The 21,032-nt window shown below is 34.2% G+C and overlaps 1 protein-coding gene across 3 annotated transcripts; it reads right to left on the bottom strand.

The window, feature by feature from the left end:
* Window positions 1–1,138: 1,138 nt before the first annotated feature.
* On the bottom strand, window positions 1,139–14,335 carry LOC134279366 (caspase-7-like). 3 transcript variants are annotated; one of them, XM_062761761.1, is made up of 5 exons: window positions 13,967–14,335; window positions 5,514–5,761; window positions 3,374–3,549; window positions 2,857–3,004; window positions 1,139–1,638 (listed from the first exon to the last, which is right to left on the bottom strand). In XM_062761761.1, exons 1-5 carry the CDS (start codon window positions 14,032–14,034, stop codon window positions 1,388–1,390), a joined length of 891 nt encoding a protein of 296 aa, XP_062617745.1. In that variant the 5' UTR covers window positions 14,035–14,335; the 3' UTR covers window positions 1,139–1,387. The 3 variants fall into 3 exon arrangements, with proteins under 3 accessions (XP_062617745.1, XP_062617746.1, XP_062617744.1); XM_062761762.1 differs by lacking the exon at window positions 13,967–14,335 and adding an exon at window positions 10,408–10,498; XM_062761760.1 differs by lacking the exon at window positions 13,967–14,335 and adding an exon at window positions 7,912–8,531.
* Window positions 14,336–21,032: the final 6,697 nt, after the last annotated feature.

Below are 21,032 nucleotides of genomic sequence, written 5' to 3' on the forward strand. Positions count from 1 at the left end.
TCTCAGAAAACGTATTACCCCCCCTCTCTCTCTCCACTAGGCAAAAAATAAAGGGGGGTTCCAACCCCTGGAACCCTCCCCCCTCTGGATCCGCCAATGTGCATGCAACCTCTGAGAAGAAAATGAACGAAAACTGCAAACAGTTGGAATTGTTCTAAGTCCAAGGGGCATAACTCTGTCAAAAATGGCACGATCATACCCAAGACAGAACTTGACATAGATATTCATCTGATATATCTGTAGACAAAATTTCATTTCAGTATGTGCAATGGAACGGAAACTGCAAACAACTGGAATTTTTCTAAGTCCAATGGGCATGCATAACTCTGTCAAAAATGGCACGATCACACCTAAAACAAAACTTGACCTAGATATTCATCTGATATATCTGTATACCAAATTTCATTTCAGTATGTGCAACCTCTGCGAAGAAAATAAACGGAAACTAAATGGACCATCAGATTGACCGACCGACCGACAGACAGCAGCAAAGCAATATGCCCTCCCTTCTTCGAAGGGGGGCATAATAATAAATATCTAAACACAAAAATGGCTTAATTTTGTAGTATCTGGCTGAGCGAAATCATGAAACTCGATAGCTTAAAGCAATATGAGCTGTATCTTTGAAAATTTTATTTTACTGGTAAAATGTGCTATTATGATTAAGTTGAATGTAATTTAAACCCTTATGACCAAGAGAATAAAGTTTAAAATTTTTTCAGATGAAATATTTCTGTACAAAGAATATACAGTTTTATTTATATGAAATCATTTAATAATTCAATTTTGCACTAAAAAAAAAAAGCAAATATGAACAACAGAAGTTTATAAATGATTTATTTTTCTGTCATTAAATTAGTTAATCACAAATTTGCAATAAAAATGTAAAAGATCATATTGCTTTAAAGCACTTCGGTTTCTCTTGCAGGAGAGAGAAAGAGAAAAAGAATAATTAAAAGATGTGCTTTAAAACCCACTGAAAAAAAAAGAATAAACGTCAGAATCTCGCCCACTATAAACGTCAGAAGAAGCATGACAAGAAGTTTTCCTACATAAGGAATTAAGAACTCATAATAACGATATCACAGTATAAATCGTCAAAACTAACACAGTAATGTATTGATAAAAAATAAATCAATGAAAACTTCCATTTTTATAATTTAGAAGCTCGTGGGGATCTGTTGTAAAGCAAAGCTTTATTATGATTTTTTCTATATCAGGTGTTCTTCAGACAGTATTAATATCAACTTTTTAGTTATTTTAATGGCTTTTCCTTTTACTAAAATTGTAGACTACTTTCTGTCCGTGGTATGTACATGTAGTAACTCCATTTTCACTTGGTTATACCCATTTTTTATTTTTCATAGCCTTACAACATAAAACATAATTAGTCCCGGATATCCGGTTTCTTTGGCCGGAAGTAAACATATCTGGTGAGCATGGACACAATACAAGGCATCTGTTTGACGTCATCAGTGAACTCCTCATCCGAACACGACTCAAACTCGTAGGTCACCATACGGTTCACCTGAGTGAGCATGTGCAGAAGTTCCATTTTGGAGCCATAGTTCTCTAAGACTATACACAAAGCTTGAATGAACCAGGAACCCTCCTGATGATTTCTCCAAGAGTAGAAACCTGAAAATCATATCAATATGAAGCATGTTGTAAGGAATCGTTTACATGTTGATTCGAATATCTGTACATGTTTGCAGGCATCGGGAAAACCAGGAAGAGAGAGGGGAGACCCGGGAGAGGGCAACGCAACAATACCTTTATCACAAATCAAAGAGGCAAGTTATGATAAACAAACTATTTTTTTTTTCAAATAATATTGATATGTTTATTTTGATTATATATTCCTATAATCTTAGGATTATTTGCAAAGGCTCAAAGAGAACGAATATATATATATTTTTTTACCTTACCTTGATATGATGACGTTAAAAAAGTCTTCTATAAGTCAAAAAATATTATTTTATAACAAAATTTCACATTTCAGGCGCAAAGTTTCTTTCAGATTATGCGTTGACCTGACACAGTATGACAAAAAAGAAATCCTTATTGAATTTGAGGTTTCAAGATCACATGTCAGCTTCGGAAAATCAGATAAAATGTTCCTATATCAAGTGCCTTTCGAGATTTTTCAATGAAATTTTATATATTACCCCCCCCCCCTCCCACTCTTCCATCCACGTGACTCATAGAAGACCCAGATCGATTTTGAGGTCAAAATGAGACAGGCTACAGTCAGGAATTTATACATTGCATAGTTTTCAAATGCTAATATGAGTTTTTTAGGTTTTGCAATAAATTTTAAGTAACGGATCTCTCTTAGACCCCTATTGACTTTGAGATGAGAAGAAGAAAGGTCAATTCTTTCATTTCTTCAACTGCATCTCTGTTTCATTTTTAGGTCTTCTATCAACTTAATTTGTTCTCAAGCGGGGAATTAATCTCCCAAATTTCTTACTTCTTCCCTTAAGTAATTTTCTTTTGTATTCAATTCATTTCTCCACGGCCCTTTCTTTAGGGACTCTTAACCATATTTGATGAAAACATGTTTCTCTTAATTTCAAGAGAATCACAGCACAAAGTTGGTGTAGCTACTCGACAGAGGATGTGTACTTTTGCATGGCACCTGATCCCACCTCTGATGTTTTAAAAGTCATACATTGTTCCAATTTACTTTTTTGATATTGATTACTGTTCGTTATTTTCATATTTTATCAAAGACAGCATAGTGTCTGATTACGTTATAATAACCCTTTTCTTCCGTTATTTGATAACCTTCTGTCGGCAGTTCTTATTTAAATTATCTTCCCCGGCCTTATTTTTTTATATTAATGGTGTCACCTGGCACTGTGGAATAAAAGAAAAGGAAATCAGCTTCCACCGGGATTCGCCTCATTCCGGAAAAACTCCGCTCAGACTCCTCGGAGAGAAAGCTTTTATACGACACCGTATCCTCAGCTGATTGTTCCAGATTTGAACACCGACAGGACTGCAAATTAAAAAAAATCAGCTTGAGTGTACTCTAACCATAGCGTTAATATCGTATTAATAAAATCATGTCTTAACCTAGTGTGACCCGAGCATTCTGCCTCGGAGACTAATGGATACAAGCATTTATAAATCATATGACATTTGAGTCCATCACCTCAAGCAGTATAGATTTAATAACAATAAAGAATTGTCAAAATATTAAAAGTTTTCTGTATTAAATAGTACCAAATTAAAATTTGCTTTGTTTTAACTCGTAATAAATTTGATAATCACGAATCTTAACCATAAAGTTCATATGTTAACAATTTTAAACCTACTATACAGTTTAGTTAACTGTCAGACATAAAGAAACTCTTCAAACTCTTACTTGTAAAAAGAAAAGTTTAGGTTTTCCAACCAGCATAGGACACTTGTCTCCTTTGAAAGGGACGATGAGGACATCCAAAGGCAGCATTCCGTCAGTGGCATACACTCGGCCCTCGATTCCGTAGCTAAGGATAGCACAGCCAAAGCAGTCGGAATCAGAGTGGTCGAGCTGAGCAGCTGGAGAAAACACAAAATCAAATAAATAAATATACTCTGGGATATTCACGTGGTTTTTTTTTGGAACCGCGCCAAGACATTCATGAGGAAATAAATTACATTTACAATTGGCGACAAAGACATGTTTGTAAATATTCTGGGATATTCATTTAAATAAACATGAATCCGCCCCTCGCCTTTAAAAAAAACAAAAACAAAACACAAACACATTAAAAAAAACGAATGCAAAAATGATTTGAGGGGAAAGCATCGATTGATTATCAGTTGAAATTGCATCCTTTTGTACCACTGGCTATACATTCGTCTTGTTCTACAGCTCTATTTGATTTGATACAGTGTCAATTTACCCCTTATTGCTTGCCGTTGCTTGCCGTCTTTCATCATAATAAAGTTCTGTACTTTACTTGTCAATAGTCCTTCTACATTTCTGTCATTTGTCTTTGGCCAAGAATTATTTTTTTATATGTTATATATTTCCATTTCCAATTATTTTGCCTTGAAGTTTATTTGAAAATTAAAAAAAAATTCTCATGGACTACCGTGTGAGGAATACGAATATTTCCATTGCGATGTAAATAAAGTACAAAAATAGTACAAGCTTTTTTCAGCAATATGGTTGAATGACAAAAATATATGTCTAATCATCAGAAAGTATCAAATATAAGAAATGAGTTTAAGTTTTGGGAATTCATGAGGTTCATGAACTACAACGATTCACGCCTGCATATTTACCACAAAGCACTAATGCTAGATTCTCCATGCTATGTAGAATATATTAATTGGGGAAGGCGACTTAAGTTTTTAGACATCATGACAAGTCATATTTCTTGTCAAAAGAAATATGGTTTCATTAGTTGTTAGATAAACATTTTAGTTCAATGAATGGTCTCCAATCCTAAAAACAGATGACAATTTGTCACAAATGCAAGACTCGTCTACATATTTGGACAAGAACCGACATTTACTAATGAGTCTTCCATTTTGATTATTGGAGAATTGACAAATCCTTGCTTTGGTCAATCGTATCTCTTACAAAGAGGATAGGAAACAATGATTTATGAACAGGTCAATAATTTATTTATCCTCTTCTGCAGTATTCTCTTACTAGTGTGTGATTCAATGTTTTGAAATGGTCTCATTTATTAAGTCTTATACGGAAATAAATTCAATAATATTTGAATCTAAATGTCATAAACTGCATTTCCTGATAAATCTATACATGGATCCATACGTTCGGGTTACATTTTGCGGTAATGATCCAAGTCTTTTTCTTTTCTTGTAAAATCTAAATATTCATTCACGGAAGATTCACGTACTTTGGTCTTATTATCCCCTCGCAATGGAATTGGAGGGGGTATACTAATGTTTGTGTGTGTGTTTGTTTATCCTCTGCGCAACGAAAGATTTGCAATTTGCAACAGGATCGAGGCTGAATGTTGCCTTGATTTATAGATATGCTCTTTGTGATGGGGATGCCTCTCTTTGTAATGCTCTTGTTTTAGTGTTAAGGAATTTCATCATTTTCTACTAAGTCAATAAAGTGTGTTGCAAGAACTTGGCAGGGTTATCTAAGAATTTGAGAAAATCAGGCGTCAATAGATGAAGAATGGGTCATTATGTTGTAATCAGACATTGTAATGGTGTCTTTGATTTCTCATGAATTTACAAATAATCATAATGGAAAATGGTTGTGTGACTCTGAAAGGGAGATGTTCATATATGGACATAAAATACATTAAATGAAGAAGATGAAGAAACAGTGAAACCATTGATAGTAATGGGGCAAGATAAGTTCTTTGTAAAGATAAACCTCTTAAGCATCTTCAAAAGAAATTAAAACTGTATATAAAAGGAATTTTTTCCGAAAAAGCAAAAACTGAAAACCAACAATATCTAAAGATCCAAACACAAAATAATGCAGTAAAAAGGATCTTTTAATTTACTCTCAGCTGACTGTTTTATACCTTCGTTCATGAGCTGCAGTAATTTGGACGAGGAGACATCGTTATATCGCCGGACATCGAACCCGAGGTCCTGGAACCGTTCTTCTAACCTCTCTGCGTCTGCGTCAGTTCCATCACGTGGTTCCTTACCTGTGGACGGGTGAAAGTTTTTGTTGTTGATGATGATAAAAAGGCCACGTTTGTGATAATTGAAGTTGTACTCGTTGGGCTCAGACGGTGCTCCCGGACGAACCGACCTACGATCCCCACTGAAAAACACAATGCATATGTACATGTACATGTATTGTTTCGCGGTTTTATGTGAACTTCTGCATGGGTTTACCAATAAACAATTTTTTCCATTGTCGTTTGATAATTCAGATCTGAAATGAAATATATGGAGATAACAAACAGTTTTCAGGCTCAAAAGTACGTGTCATTCAAACAATACAAATTAGGAGCAAAGCAAAATTTTAGAAATTGTTCATAACGTAGAGCACGCTCTTGCATATCGAATCAACTGAGAGACATAAACCCCGTATGAAGGTGATAAGGGTTTATTGCTATATAAGTAAGAGAAGTTGAAAAACTGAAGACATCACGTATATCATTAAGCTTGGGTGATAGGTTACCATTTATCTCTTTTGCTTGAGTAAAATATCCAGGTACATGTATGAGACAGATGTGTCAGACTCTGTGGTATTTTTCATTTCAAGCTTACTGGGATATATCGTGTCAACATATGAATGAAAATAACCATTGTTTATTGATATTTACGTCGATAATATATCTAAATTTCGAGGCAAATGCCACAAGTTCAACAGGTGTTTTCTTTTTCTCAAGTATAAGGTTTTGAATAAACTCTGCTTCAAATGAAAACAAAAAAGTTTGCAAATAATGGGGCGCAATTGGTACTCATGAGAATCCCAACATATTTATGGAAAAACTGGTCACCAAAAACCACATCAATATTGTCAATCAAAAACTTACAACATCTTCTTAATATCAACTTCATAGTACTTGTGTGTAAAATAAAAATGTTCAAACTAATTTATACATACACCTTTTTCTCTTCGCCCTTGTAGTACAGTGATAGAGCGTCTGTTGTAGAGTCGCGAAGTAATTAGTTGATCCTTAAATCGTGGGTTCGAATCCCACTGTGGGGCGTGGAGATCGATCCTTCGAGGTCTCAGTAGATGTTGGCACGAAAAAGATCCCTAAATGGCCCTTTTTTAGTACCAAGCTAAGGTCAAAATTTGCTCCACCGGCAAGAGGTGGCATCTCCATATGAGTGAAAAATTATCGAGAGGGACGTTAAACAAATTAACAAGCAAAACCTTAAACACTGCAGAGAAGTGGACACGCTTTCGCCTATAGGTTCATGAATATAGTCGGAAAGCTTGTCCACGGCAAAGAGAATTAAAGACCCTTATTTCTCTATAGTGATTTGAATGTTGCACCTCGGTTCAAAAATAAAACTATTGTACCACATCATAAACTTTGAAAACGAAACATATTGAAAATTTCTTGTTTCCTATCGAACAGAAAATGTGCCAGTGGGAATCTCGGCCTTACCTCTGTGAATATTTTAATCAGTGAAGTATTTGTAAGAATTGGCAACATCAAAGGCATTAATCAATTCATGTATAACAGACAAATGTAATTCTGTACTTTTCTGGAGGGTTGAATCTTCGTCATTTACATGATGATGTGAACAACTCTCTATAGATTTGTCTGACAGTGTATCAAAAAAGGAAATAACGGCGCATATCGTGCATTATTCAATCGACTTTCTTAGAACAATTTTAAAGACGGAGAAAGTATAGGTCTTCATTGCATTATCCCATCGTCTTGTAAGAAGGCACCAGTCATCCTTCACAGTTCTCCAATTTTCACTAATGGAGAGTGCAATAACATTGATTACCTGAGAGACGATAGTTTCGGATTTTGATACGCACATGTAAGGAACAATCGATTCCCAATTAGAAAACCGTCTCATTTCCTCATATAATTTTACCCTTTTCTACAGGCCCTTAAAGGCCATTTATCGAAACATCAAAGAGTTAAACAGTTGCAGAAACTGTGCCAAACAAATTAACTTCCGGGGTCGTGTGGTTATTGCCTGATACTTTTCCTTAATTACCGGGCAAGGTGCCTGGCATTATTTAATTTATTAATGTCATACCTTGATAAAATTATTCCTATGATTATTTTTGAAAATTGATGCATGCATGTATAAGGACAACTGAATTAAACTGTAAAAACTATTTTTTATGATGAATTTAAACAATAGACTAGGTATGTTAATATGATTTTTATTTTAAATGATTTTTTGCAGGAATTCTTGAACGAAAATAAGTGTTCGTAGTTTAAAAGTAATTAATTTGCCCAAAAATGTAACATTTTCCAACAGACTTACCTGACTTTTCGAATAAGGTAGGGAGATTCCTGATTCTCGACGGATGTCGCGAGACTTTGACGTGATGACGCTAGGGATTCCAGCGACTTACATAGAGTCATCATAGTCAAACCAAAATAAAAAGTTTGCCGAACAAAGGCAACAAAACAATTCCTAAAAATGGCATCCGAAGCAACGAAACACCCTATACACCATTAGGTTTACTGCGTAATAATGAATGATTGACACACATGGTCTCATCACTGGTAAAAACAATATATACTTAGTCTCATAAACGCGTCTCCTTTTGTACTACCCGGTAATCCTACAAACGACAACCAACAATCAGTGCCTATCCACATTCTCCTACCACCAATAGTCAGGATCAATGAACTGCGCGTGAGTACTGCCGTAAAGCAAAGAGACTGGAACGCTACTCATAGAAACAATGTGCTTGTGTCCAGTAATATCGTTAACTTTCAGATTCCCATCTATAACCATTTCGCCTGGAATTATTAAGTTCCGGTAAACTCTAACTTAAGAACATTGACACTTTCTCCGAGGATATTCCCGTTTCCTCACGTTCCTGATAATTGCGTTATGATTCAATGACAATAATTTGTCCAGTTATAACAGTGTAGGTTATAATTATAAACAGGAATGGTGAAAATAATAAATTTTCCAGCATCTCCCATTGGAAAGAAAGTAATTACAATATTATATGATTTTATGAAACTGTTCTCAGTTGAAATATAACTATATCTATTAGTACTTAATAACGATAGCTCCATGGTGCAGACAGGTCATCTTTATTTCCAATAATTATTCTCATTCTCAGGTTGTTATTGCTTTGCCACCTAAGACCACTTGGGTTCCACTGTAGTACAAGGTAAATACCAGGAAACACTAAAAGCTTTTGATTTGATTCCACTGGGGTACAAATCCATCGAATGAGGATACAATTTCTACCCTTTCTAGCAACGGGAAGCGAACTGGTTAATTCCTATGGCAGTTTTTAGTAGTTAGAGGCTTACTCGTTCGGATGGGGCTTATGAACACAATAAGCGGCTTCATCGACGCATTTCTCGTGATTTTATCGAAATAAAACTCCTTTTCTTTGTGAAATAATATTTCCTATTCCCGTTTAATGCGTCTCTAAAATCAATATCAGAATGCTTGATTAATTATCAAAGAAACCTCTTCTGGGGTGTATAGAAGCTTACAGTCCGTAAAATCTTCATGTTCTCTACTTTTTCAAGAGGAACTGATTAGTGGATATCGATTTCTACCAAATACCTCTGACAAACCATGTAATGTTTAATTATCAACTAAGCCTGCCAAATGTGAACTTAGCAACTTATAAAATGGAAACATTTTTTTTCAATCATCTGGGATGCTCGTTGATCGTAAAAGCGCCAGGGCGGTCAGTCATTAAATACCCGCCAGTCTATCTTCACAAGACACAAGTCACGGCTAATGTTATTGTTTCCTATTAAGTCTACAGCAGACTACGATCGTGATATCTGTTAACTGAAAACTCAAGAGGACATTGTAAATATTGGCTTTTCTGTAAGAAAACCTTTCTGTATCCTTATAGATTGATTGGCAATAGAAGTTCTACAGATATGATGGTCTGTGTTGTTTCCTGATAAGTGAGTTCATCCTTAATTCTCCTGATTGAATTGACATAAAGAGTATTCTATGTTTTTCCTTTCATTGTACTTCTAAATAAGTACTGTTTTATGACGCATGTTAATTTTTTATTTCATTTCGAGAGTGAGTGCTCAATCCCTAAAAAATATATAGCTGATGTTTAAGAACCTGAATATTTCAAGCAAAATTCGTCAAGCTGTCACAGAGATAATTTATTGCCTCTGCTGGGGATTGAACCCGGGGCTATGGCTTGCCAGTCCAGTTCTCTACCAGTTGAGCTAAAGGGTTAACCCACTAGCCCAAGACAGTAGGATGCCATGCATCTTACAGTACTAAATTGCCCCCCTCCAGATAATGAGATGTCTAGTTTCTTATATCCACATGTCGAATCAATTTATCCCAGTGAACTTTAATAAATGAAAGATACTATTTAGTCTGATACGTCTATTTCAAATTTGGATGTTTTACAAGAGAAAGACGTTAATGGTAATCTCACTACAAAACTTGATAAAAATTGATTCCTTCATTTTTTTTTCTATCAGTCACCAGCTTTCCTCACTTGTGTAACAATAAACCCTTATCACCTGCATACGGGGTTTATGTCTCCCAGTTGATTCATATGCAAGAACATGCTCTTCATTTGAACGATTTCTAAAACGCGACAGGCTGTTGTCAAAGAAATTCGACTCGTTCATAATATAAAGTCATCATTTCGAAAGTTCTATGGTCGATACAATAACCTTGTCTACAAGTATCATGAAGTCGAATGCTGACTGACGTTTTCATACCAATTGTTCAACCCATCGTTTACACACTGAATTGTCATGGGGTTTTCAGTGTGACCAGTACGCAAAGGATACTTACTCCTCCATGGCACCTAATTCCATGTCTGATATTTAAAGGTCCTTCTTTGTTTAGCTCCTGGTGTGTATTGTTTCGATGGTCTTTTGAGCTTGAGTACTCTTCGTTATCTCCAAATTTTATTCTTTAAAAATACAGTAATACATGCACGTAAGTGTATGCTTATTTATGCGTTTTTCCTTATATCCGGTAAACAAGCGAAGTTGCATTTTACAAAAAAGTTATACATTAAATCTTGAAAATTTACATGTACCGGGCGAGCATGTTGCTAATGAAATTCTGATGTTAGTATTTTATGTTTCAAAAAAATAATATAAATCCTGAAATTAGAGAAATAAATGCCGAAAGAAATAAAATTCTATATGAATTTTGGGACAATCGACCTCCACTTGGACGTCTAGATGTCAATGAAAATTCAAACCCTTATTACACATCTTCAGGACACCAACACATATTCTAAAATGATAATTTGGCTGTGTAGAAAGCAAGAAGACCTCTTACAACGTTGTTTTTGTTGATAGACGTCGCTTTTCGACACCCAAACTTGGCCTCCAAGATAAAAATAAAATATCTTTCTACACCTTAAGGACAACAACAATCACATTTCACAAGATTAGTTAGCTTCAATTTAAATTAAGACAATAAGAAAAATTCCTGGAACCACACTTAAGCTTTTTGTAGGAAAACCATGAATTGCCCCCAGAGTTAAAACTAAATTGACATTTAGAGATACCATCAAATTCCAAATGAAATCGCCGCTTTTTTAAAATAGATGATGAACTGGATAATATGACAGACGGGCTGTCCGTCTGTCTGTAAACAATTTTTCAAAACATCCTCCTACAATATCTGATTTCAATAGAGTGGCACACAAGTAGATACATAAGATACATAAAATAGTGCATCGGTTTTTGAGAAACAAATGAAAATCACGAATTTTCTGTGAAATTTTTAAAATGCTAAAGTTTTGATGATTTAATAGGCACACAAGTAATCAAGATACATCAAAAGTCCATTTAGAACAATGCATTTTCTGTGAAATTCCTTTGCTAGCAATCTCATTTCAAAACTTCGCACACGGACATCTAAAAAAAACCAATTGTGAACGGTGTTGCAATGGTTTTTAAAAATAGAATTTTCTGTGAAATTTCTTTAGAATGCTACTGTTCCTACAGTTTTGATCTGATTTCAATATAACTTGGCACACAAGTAATCTACACTAAGATACATAAAATAGTGTGTTGATTTTGATGAACGGTGTTGCCATGGTTACTAAAAATAAAATTTTCTGTGAAATTCCTTGAAAACGCCACTCCTTCTACAGTGTTGGTCTGATTTCAATATTACTTGGCACACAAGTAGACTACACTAAGATACATAAAATAGTACATCGGTTTTTGATTTCGCTGAACGGTGTTGCCATGGTTATTAAAAATAGAATTTTCTGTGAAATTCCTTTAAAACGCTACTCTTCCACAGTTTTTCTGATTTCATATTACTTGGCACACATATTTCTATTAAAAAAAGTTCGGTTTTTGATTTCATAACGGTGTTGACATGGTTACTAAAAACACAATTTTCTGGAAATTCCTTTTAAACAATTCTACAGTTTTGGATATGAGAGAAATGCACACATGTATGAAATAAAACATAAAATGTGCAGTTTTTGATTTCGATGAACAGTGTGCCATGGTTACTAAAAATAGAATTTTCTGTGAAATTCCTAGTAAAATATAATATATTCTTGAAAATTAAATATTTTCATGCAACAATTAATACACTTTCAAGGTTCTAAATCCATAAATCACTTCTAATTTCATATCATGTTAATTTTTTTTGCTTTTACGGGATAAAAATTTTACTTTTAATTTGACCTTTTTAGAAGTCCTAGAATGAAGCACATTGAGAGGCATATAACAAAAATTGTTGCATGAAAAGATTTCATGTTCAAGCTTCATTTAAAGACTTTTTGAATTAAATATAAATTAAAGATTTTTTCCAGTAATATGCAGGTGAGAGTGTGACCCAATGATTCTTATTATAGAATTTCATATAATAAATTCTTGACCAATCTGAAGATTAATACACTTTAACTAAATTAAACGATCAAATCCTTTTTTTGGCCTTTAAATGCCGGGAATAACGTATCAGTCATTCGGAAACACCAATACATGCACGTAAAATATTGTAATATTGATCTGTAATTCATGATATGTTTCCTTGATAAGCCCACTGCACAAAAATACTTGAAAAGACTGATTCTAGTTATTTAGCTAACAATTTGATTAAAGATGTGGGTTTCATCAGAAATAAATGAGAAAAAATATTCAGCGTTTCTAAACATAAAAGTATGACTTGAAACGGTTTGTTTTTTTAATTAAATTATTTTTGATAAACTTTTTTTCAAAGCTACATGACATCACTGATCACATTCCAAATGTTGACCCCAACTGGCCTACGACAGAAAAATTTAAGAATCTTATTCCTTGTTGATGCACATGAACTGGACAATAAAAAAACATAATTCAGAAGATTTAACTATTGTAGGCATAAAATAAAATGTAAGAGGAGTTTATGAGACAATGTTTATGTTGTTGTTCATCCCCATTTCCGCATTATAAGTCTCTATACTGAAAATGAAAATTATCAAGTCGTATGAACATCAACATTACCTAACCACTCATAATCCAAAGAAAATATAGATATTGCGAAAACGAAAATGGAATTCTGGAGACCAGGTTTCTGAAGATAAATCTTATTTTTTTACCCTCATCTTGTGCCCGGGATAAAATTAAAATTTTTACTCCTTTTACCAATCAAATTCGAAAAGATGATATACCGTGGTAGCTGCTGATAAAATCATAATGTAAGAAGAGTTCTTTGAACCATGTTGACTTTTACCCGAAATGTTGTTTCCTGTAAATTTCTTTCTATAAATTTAAACTGGAATTTCAACAACCTCGTTTCTGTCAGCGATTCGCAAATTTTATTTTAATAATAATGACATTGTTTAAAAACCTAACTTATCATTGGGTCGTATTTTGACTGACATGTTTTTACCAATTGTGCTGCCTTTATTTATGCTTATTTTGACTATATGAATGTACGTCTGTCCGATCAATACATAAGTTTTACAGCAGGTGTAACTAGTGAACAGGGATGCTCACTCCTCTTAGGCACCTGGTCCCGTCTTTGAAGGGTTCCTGTATTGTTAATAGATTTTTTCATTCATTACGATTCGTTATCTTTGTCCTTTTTATGCCACAACTTGTGATCTCTTTTCTCTATAATCTGAATAATGATTTCGCATCCAAATGACGTTTTCGAAAATTAATATCTTTTTAAGTCACAAGATTTAAGATTAAAAAATTTAAAAACTTTTACAAGTTTCGAATATGAATAACAAATAAAAAGGATTTTATTTTAAATACAAATCGCAATTTTTTTTTTTTTCATTAAATGGACCACATATCGAGTCTACAGTTTGGTTTTTAAACAGCCTTTTTTCACAAGAAGAAGGAATAAACAAAAATATTAACTTTAAAATATCATTTTGTCTCACCTTGCCTTCCTGAGCAAGTAGGGGGATCCATGATCTATCGCCACCGGACTTCGCCGCGGGGACGACATCGGAGCACGTTCGTATCACCTCGTATCCTGTTTCTTACTTACACTGTTTTATTGCAACATATGGCTTACAGGGTTTTTTTTTGTCATCGATCGGCTCTAGTTCTTGAATTTGAAACACATTAAAATCATTACAGTCATAACATCAACCCTTGGGTCCCAAACAGAGAGAAATAAATGACAAGCATATCGCCAGAAAACCTGTGACATAACATATGATATCCCCGCATCAGAAACTTATCTATGGCGCCCGTATTTTTTAGCATTAAAAATGTGTCTCTTGGACGATAAACTCGAGAGAATTCATGAAATTATTATATAATGAAGCAGTCGTAGAACTAAACTAGTGCTAATTGTAACGGGAACCGTTACAGATGTTCCCCAAACGCTCCCCAACTCCCTTCTCGTGCCATATTCCCTGTAAGTTTCATTAAAGAAGGCAAAATCTATGCATTTAAGACGTAAACAACGTTTTACCAAAAGTATACCAAGTATTTCAAATTTAAGCAATGCAGGCGTGCGCATGTGATTGCCTGAGCGTAATGACGATATCATCTTGTCTACACTATTTTACTCATTTGCACGTGCACGCACGTGCATGATGACCATACCTTCTTGTAGGAGTCCATTATGTCTGTCTATGTTCTTAATCCCATCCTGTTTGGTTGAAAAACAAGGGAGTTATAGCCATTTAAAGTTTAAGCCAATCAGATTGCAGCGCACGTGCATGCGCGTATTTTCATGAAAATTATTATATATCATATTGTAGGACATCTTAAAGAATGCTTATGTTTTAAATTTCAAAGCATTTTGTAAAAAAACAGAAAAGATATTGAGATTTTTGTTTCAGCCAATCAGAGCAAAGCGCACGTGCACGCACATGCATGCATGTGAATGGTGACCATACCATCCTGTAGGAGTCATTTATGTCTATCTATATTGTAAATCCCATGCTGTTTGGTTGAAAACCAAGGGAGTTATACTCATTTAAAGTTTTAGCCAATCAGATTGCAGCGCACGCGCATGCGCGTGATTTCTTGAAAAATTTTATATATCATATTGTAGTACATCCTAATGCATGTCTATGTTATAAATTTCAAAGCATTTCATCATAAAACAAAAAAGATATTGAGATTTCTGTTTCAGCCAATCAGAGCAAAGCGCACGTGCATGCGCGTGAGTTCGTGCAAATTTGACCATGTCATCTTATCTACACACCTTATATATCTTTATATAATGAGTTTCAAAACATTTTATCAAAAAATATAAAAGTTACAACCATATTAAATATATCAGTCATTTTACTCATTGCACGCGCCCGCACGTGCATGCGAATGCGCGCAAAATGACCTTCGTTCGGCACATCTACACAACATGCCTACTAACCCTAAAAAGGTTTTAACTTAGTTTGGTGAACAGTTTCTGAGAACACTTCCGGACAAAAAAGTACCGGAGAAGAAATAAGAAGTTTCTTATTAAATGAACACTACTCATAAAAAGGCATAGTCCGCAAAAAAAGAACCCATATATAATAACTAGTGCTAATTGTAACGGGGACCGTTACAGATGTAGACCAAACGCTCCCCAACTCCCTTTTGGTGCCATATTATCTGGAAGCTTCATTAAATAAGACAAACTATTATGCATTTGAGACTTTAACAACGTTTACCCAGAAGTGTACATAGTTCATTCAAATTTTAGCATTGCATGCGTGCGCATGTGAATGCGTGTGCGTAATGACCATATCATCTTGTCTACACAATCTATATATTTTAATATACTAAATATTAAAGTATTTAATCCAAAAGTATTAAAAAGATGCGCTCATTCAAATGTTTTTTTGATATTGCTCATTTCACGTGCACGCACTTGCATACATGAGCATGGTGACCATACCTTCTTGTAGATGTCTGTTACATCTATCTATGTTCTAAATCCCACCCCGTTTGGTTGAAAAGCAAGGGAGTTATAGCTGTTTAAAGTTTCAGCCAATCAGATTGCAGCGCACATACATGCACGTGTATGCATGTGCATGGTGACCATATTTTCTTGTAGTTTTATATCTATCTATGTTCCAAATCCCATCCTGTTTGGTAGAAAACCAACGGAGTTATAGCTATTTAAAGTTTAAGCCAATCAGATTGCAGCGCACGTGCATGCACGTGTTTTCATGATAATTGCTATATATCATGTTGTAGGACATTCTAATGCATGGCTATTTTCAAAATTTTAAAGGATTTCGTCAAAAAACAAGAAAGATATTGGCACTTTAGTTTCAGCCAATCAGAGCAAAGCGCACGTGCATGCGCGTGAGATCTTGCTATTTTGACTATGTCATATTGTCTATGCTACTAATATATCCTTATATTATGAGCTTCAAAGCATTTCATCAAAAATTTAAAAAGTAACGCCTATATCAATTAAATCGGTCATTTCACATGTTGCACGTGCACGCTCTTGCAAGCACGTGCGCGCAAAATGACCTTCGTTGGGCAAATCTACATAACATGTCTACTGACCCTAAAAACATTTCACCTTAGTCGGATGTATAGTTTACGAGATCATTCCCGGACAAAAAAGTACCCAGGAAGAAGAAGAAAAAGAAAAATAATAATAATAAGAAACAATATAAAACAATATGTTCCCCAACTTCGTTTGGGGAACATAATAATAATAACTAGGGCTAATTGTAACGGGGACCGTTACATATGTTCCCCAAACGCTCCCCAACTCCCTTTTGGTGCCATATTTCCTTAAACTCTATCAAATAAGACATACTTTGTGCAATTCAGACTTAAACAATGTTTTCCCAGAAGACTACGAAATATATTTAAATTTTAGCATTACATGCGAGCTCATGTGAATGCATGTGGGTAATGATCATATCATCTATTTTACACTATGTATATATATTCAAATAGACTTAATATCAAAGCATTAAATCCAGAAGTATTAAAAAATACAGTTATTCAAGCATATTTTTAATTTACTCATTTCACGTTACAAGCATGTGCATGATGACCATACCTTCTTGTAGGGGTCCATTATGTCTATCAATATTCTAAATACCATCCTATTTCGTTGAAAACCAAGGGAATAATAACCATTTAAAGTTTAAGCCAATCAGATTTCAGTGCACGTGCATGCTTGTGATTTAATGACAATTGTTATATATCATATTGTAGGACATCCTATTGTATGCTTATGTTTCAAATTTCGTAGCATTTCGTCAAAGAACGGAAAAGATATTGAGATTTTTGTTTCAGCCAATCAGAGTGAAGAACACGTGCACGCACGTGCATGACGACCATACCATCTTGTTGGAGTCTATTATGACTGTCTATGTTCTAAATCCCATCCTGTTTGGTTGAAAAACAAGGGAGTTATAGCCATTTAAAGTTTAAGCCAATCAGATTGCAGCGCACGTGCATGCGCATGTTTTCACGACAACTGTTATATATCATATTGTAGGACATTCTAATGCATGACTATGTGTAAAATTTCAAAGCATTTCGTCAAAAATTAAAAAAGATATTGCGATTTTTGTTTCAGCCAATCACAGCAAAGCACAAGTGTACGCATGTGCATGACGACTTCACCGCCTTGTAGGAGTCCATTATGTCTGTCTATGTTCTAAATCCCATACTGTTTGGTTGAAAAACAAAGGAGTTATAGCCATTTAAAGTTTAAGCCAATCAGATTGCAGTGCACGTGCATGCGCGTGCTTACATGACAATTGTTATATATCATATTGTAGTACATCCTAAAGTATGCCTATGTTTTAAATTTCATAGCATTTCGTCAAAAAACAGAAAAGATATTGAGCTTTTTGTTTCAGCCAATCAGAGCGAAGCGCACGTGCATGCGCGTGAGTTCGTGCAAATTTGACAGTGTCACATTATCTACAGTATTAATGTATCTTTATATAATGAGTTTCAAATCATTTCATCAAAAAATGTAAATGTAATAGCTATATTAATTATATCAGTCAATTCACTCATTTCACGCGCACGCACGTGCATGCGTATGCGCGCAAAATAACCTTCGTGTTGCACACCTACACTACACACCTATTAACCCTAAAAAGGTTTTAGCTCAATTGGGTGAGCAGTTTTTCAAAAACACTTCTACATTTCAAAAAGTCACACGGAGAACAAAGAAGAAAAAAAAGAATAATAATAATAATAATAATAATAATAAGAAACCGAGTAAAAACAATATGTTCCCAAACTCCGTTTGGGGAACATAATAACGCATTCTTTTCCCATTTATGCTTAAAATTCGTCTCATCATAGCAAAGAGGAGACGAAAAAAAAGCTGTCAATAGCCTATAACCATTTCCACAAGTACAAAATGATTGTCAATTTGCATTGATTTTTAGAAATGTTCTAGGACAGTTACCAAACATTAGATTATTTGAATTAATGATGATTTAGGATATTTCTCGTAAATTCAGCAGTCACGCTAGGACCTATGAGAAATAAGTTGATTTGGAGGAAAACTGTGGCTATACTCCTAGCCGTCTATCGGGAGACGGCGATCGTGACTGATCTGGGATTCGGTCATAATAATGATGTATCCCCCGTGTGTCTCTGGATGATTTGGATTTATTTTCCTTTTTAGAAGCCAGACACGTCACATCTGTGACACAAACATTCAATTCTAGCGGAAAATGACTTGTCTTAAGGACGTACGCAACGTACATGTGTATCTAACATATTGATAATTTTCCAGGCTATTTTAATTTAAAAATTATACATGTAATATCATTAGATGTTCGTAAACAAAAAGTCGGCAAGCATTGCCTGGGGTTTACAAAAGAAATCAAAAGAAAATAAATTCTTGTAATATTGAAAGAAATAATAAAATACTAAACACATATTCTTGATTTTTTAAAATTCCAAATCTGTTTTAGAAGAGGGGTACAGCATGTATAGAAATTAAAAGGGTAGCATACAAGTCCTTCCAATAAGTACTGGACCTCTTCAACTCCAAGGAAAAGGACAATGAAATTCAAACTACGTTGCGCATGTCCTTAAATTAAAATATCTGTTATTAACATTTTTAACCTATGCTATCCTATGCCAACTTTCAGTGGGGGTCTTATTTTTTTAATTCATAGATTCATCGATCAAAAATTAATGAAAATATTAGATATTAAATTTAAACAAAATTATAACATAACTAATGTGACATTTTCCACAGGGGCCGGTAACATACTGTTTTTGATTTTAGGTAATCACTATAATTATATATACAAAAAAGGAAAGGAAAACAACGTCAGCCCGAATTACACAGGATTGATCTCGGAAATATTTCGTATTTCACAGAAAAAAGAATGTAGCCAATTAAATTATAACTAGAAATCATACTACAATAAATATTCTTTAATAAAACAGAAACCTCGTGACTTTTTATAGCGTTTAAGTTGGGTAATACTAACTCGATATCCCGTTGTGCGAGTCGATGTAAATTAAGTACTCCACAAAAACGAAGCAAAAATAGCACAATATATACAGTTTTTAAGTCTTTCCGGAGATGGAAAACACAAAGTAAAGATCCAGCGTTCACTAAAATCATCTTTTTCGTTTGTTAATTGCAGTTAAAAGGTACAATATCTCCGATTTGAATAAATACGGTAGCTTTTTTTCGTTCACAGAGAGGCTCGAACCCAGAACAGACGACATTTTTGGAAAAACCCATAATTTAAAAGGCGGAGCGTAATATCATTAGATGTTCTAGAAAAGCACCATTGACCAATCACATCTCGCGTTAAATATTGGATGCAATGTTTAGCGAATTTAGTGGACGACTTAAACTACATCACTTGCATGACAGGATATCGGATCTGCAACACACGACTTACTCGATTCTTAAATGACCGCGATGGTATTTTTTATTAAAGAGTGATTATTAAAGAATGATCCCAGACGTTATTTCACTAACTGCAAGGTATTTTATTGAAAACACGAGTCATTTCCGAGATCGACCCTGTGTAAATTCGAGCTGACGTTGTTTCCCTTTCTCTTTTTGTATACATATTAGTAAAAAATTAACGAAAATAAAATCAAATACAAAATTATAACATAACTAATGTGACATTTTTCTCTTTACTTTTAAGTTTTTCTGCGAAATTAAGGACTTGGACGAATTACTCCTTAAAATTCCTATTTAGGTAGAGCGGAAATGATATGCTCGAAGAAGCAATTGAATTTAGTACTGAATCGTAGAAAGTCATTATGATACAGTATTTTAGATAAGATATAGATTGGATGGTGTCTGTTTCGGATACCCATTATGTAATCATTATGATTCATATATACACTTAAGTATATCCCAGGTCAATTTGCCTCAAAATATTACAGAAAAAAATATAATTGTCCAGTTTATAATTTATTTTACTCTGACAGATAAGCTCTCGTTAAATCTAACACGATTGAGTTCGGCAAAAAGGTACACAAGATACTTTTCATTTTCATTTTTACTCATTTTTTTTTTCAATATGAGGAGAGCTTACTTGTTTCATTCACATTTCTCCCCGTTTTTGCATTAAATAATATATAATGGATTTCACTTTTTCCCTTCTTTTCTTCACTCCGCTGTTTCTATGAAAAAAAAGAGTTCTTCTTCAAAAGCAATATATTGGGATCCATTTATATAATATTTACTAGCATATTTTTTTCTTAAATGTATATAATTGAAAAAGCCTCCATCTTCCAAAGAAAACGTATAGGAATTAAAAAAAAAAACAACAAACAAACAAAAACGAAATCAAATCTATAAGAATTAGGAAACCTCAATGTTACTAGACTATGTGCAAAGGATGGTACTCCGATGATCAAATTTTGTAATGGAATATTATGACCGAATGATCTACTTTTATCTTAGGTCGTGTTACAAAAAAGGAATGACAAATCTCCATTACAATACTTTGTATGCATGTAGTTCTTAGGTTATCCTGTCTATTTTGAGACTCGTTGCGTGCTAAAATCTGCAGACCA

The sequence above is a fragment of the Saccostrea cucullata genome, unplaced genomic scaffold, assembly GCF_032062105.1.
Source record: "Saccostrea cucullata isolate Sc308-1 unplaced genomic scaffold, CSIRO_AGI_Scuc_v1 ctg82, whole genome shotgun sequence".
Lineage (NCBI taxonomy): Eukaryota > Metazoa > Mollusca > Bivalvia > Ostreida > Ostreidae > Saccostrea > Saccostrea cuccullata.

Excerpts from the sequence above, each read along its gene's own strand:
- LOC134279366 (XM_062761760.1), bottom strand. The coding sequence starts at position 8,015 with ATGATGACTCTATGTAAGTCGCTGGAATCCCTAGCGTCATCACGTCAA. Across the intron at positions 5,762-7,911 it reads TACCTTATTCGAAAAGTCAG|TGGGGATCGTAGGTCGGTTC; the intron begins GTAAGTCTGTTG and ends TGTGTTTTTCAG. Across the intron at positions 3,550-5,513 it reads ACTGCAGCTCATGAACGAAG|CTGCTCAGCTCGACCACTCT; the intron begins GTATAAAACAGT and ends TGTTTTCTCCAG.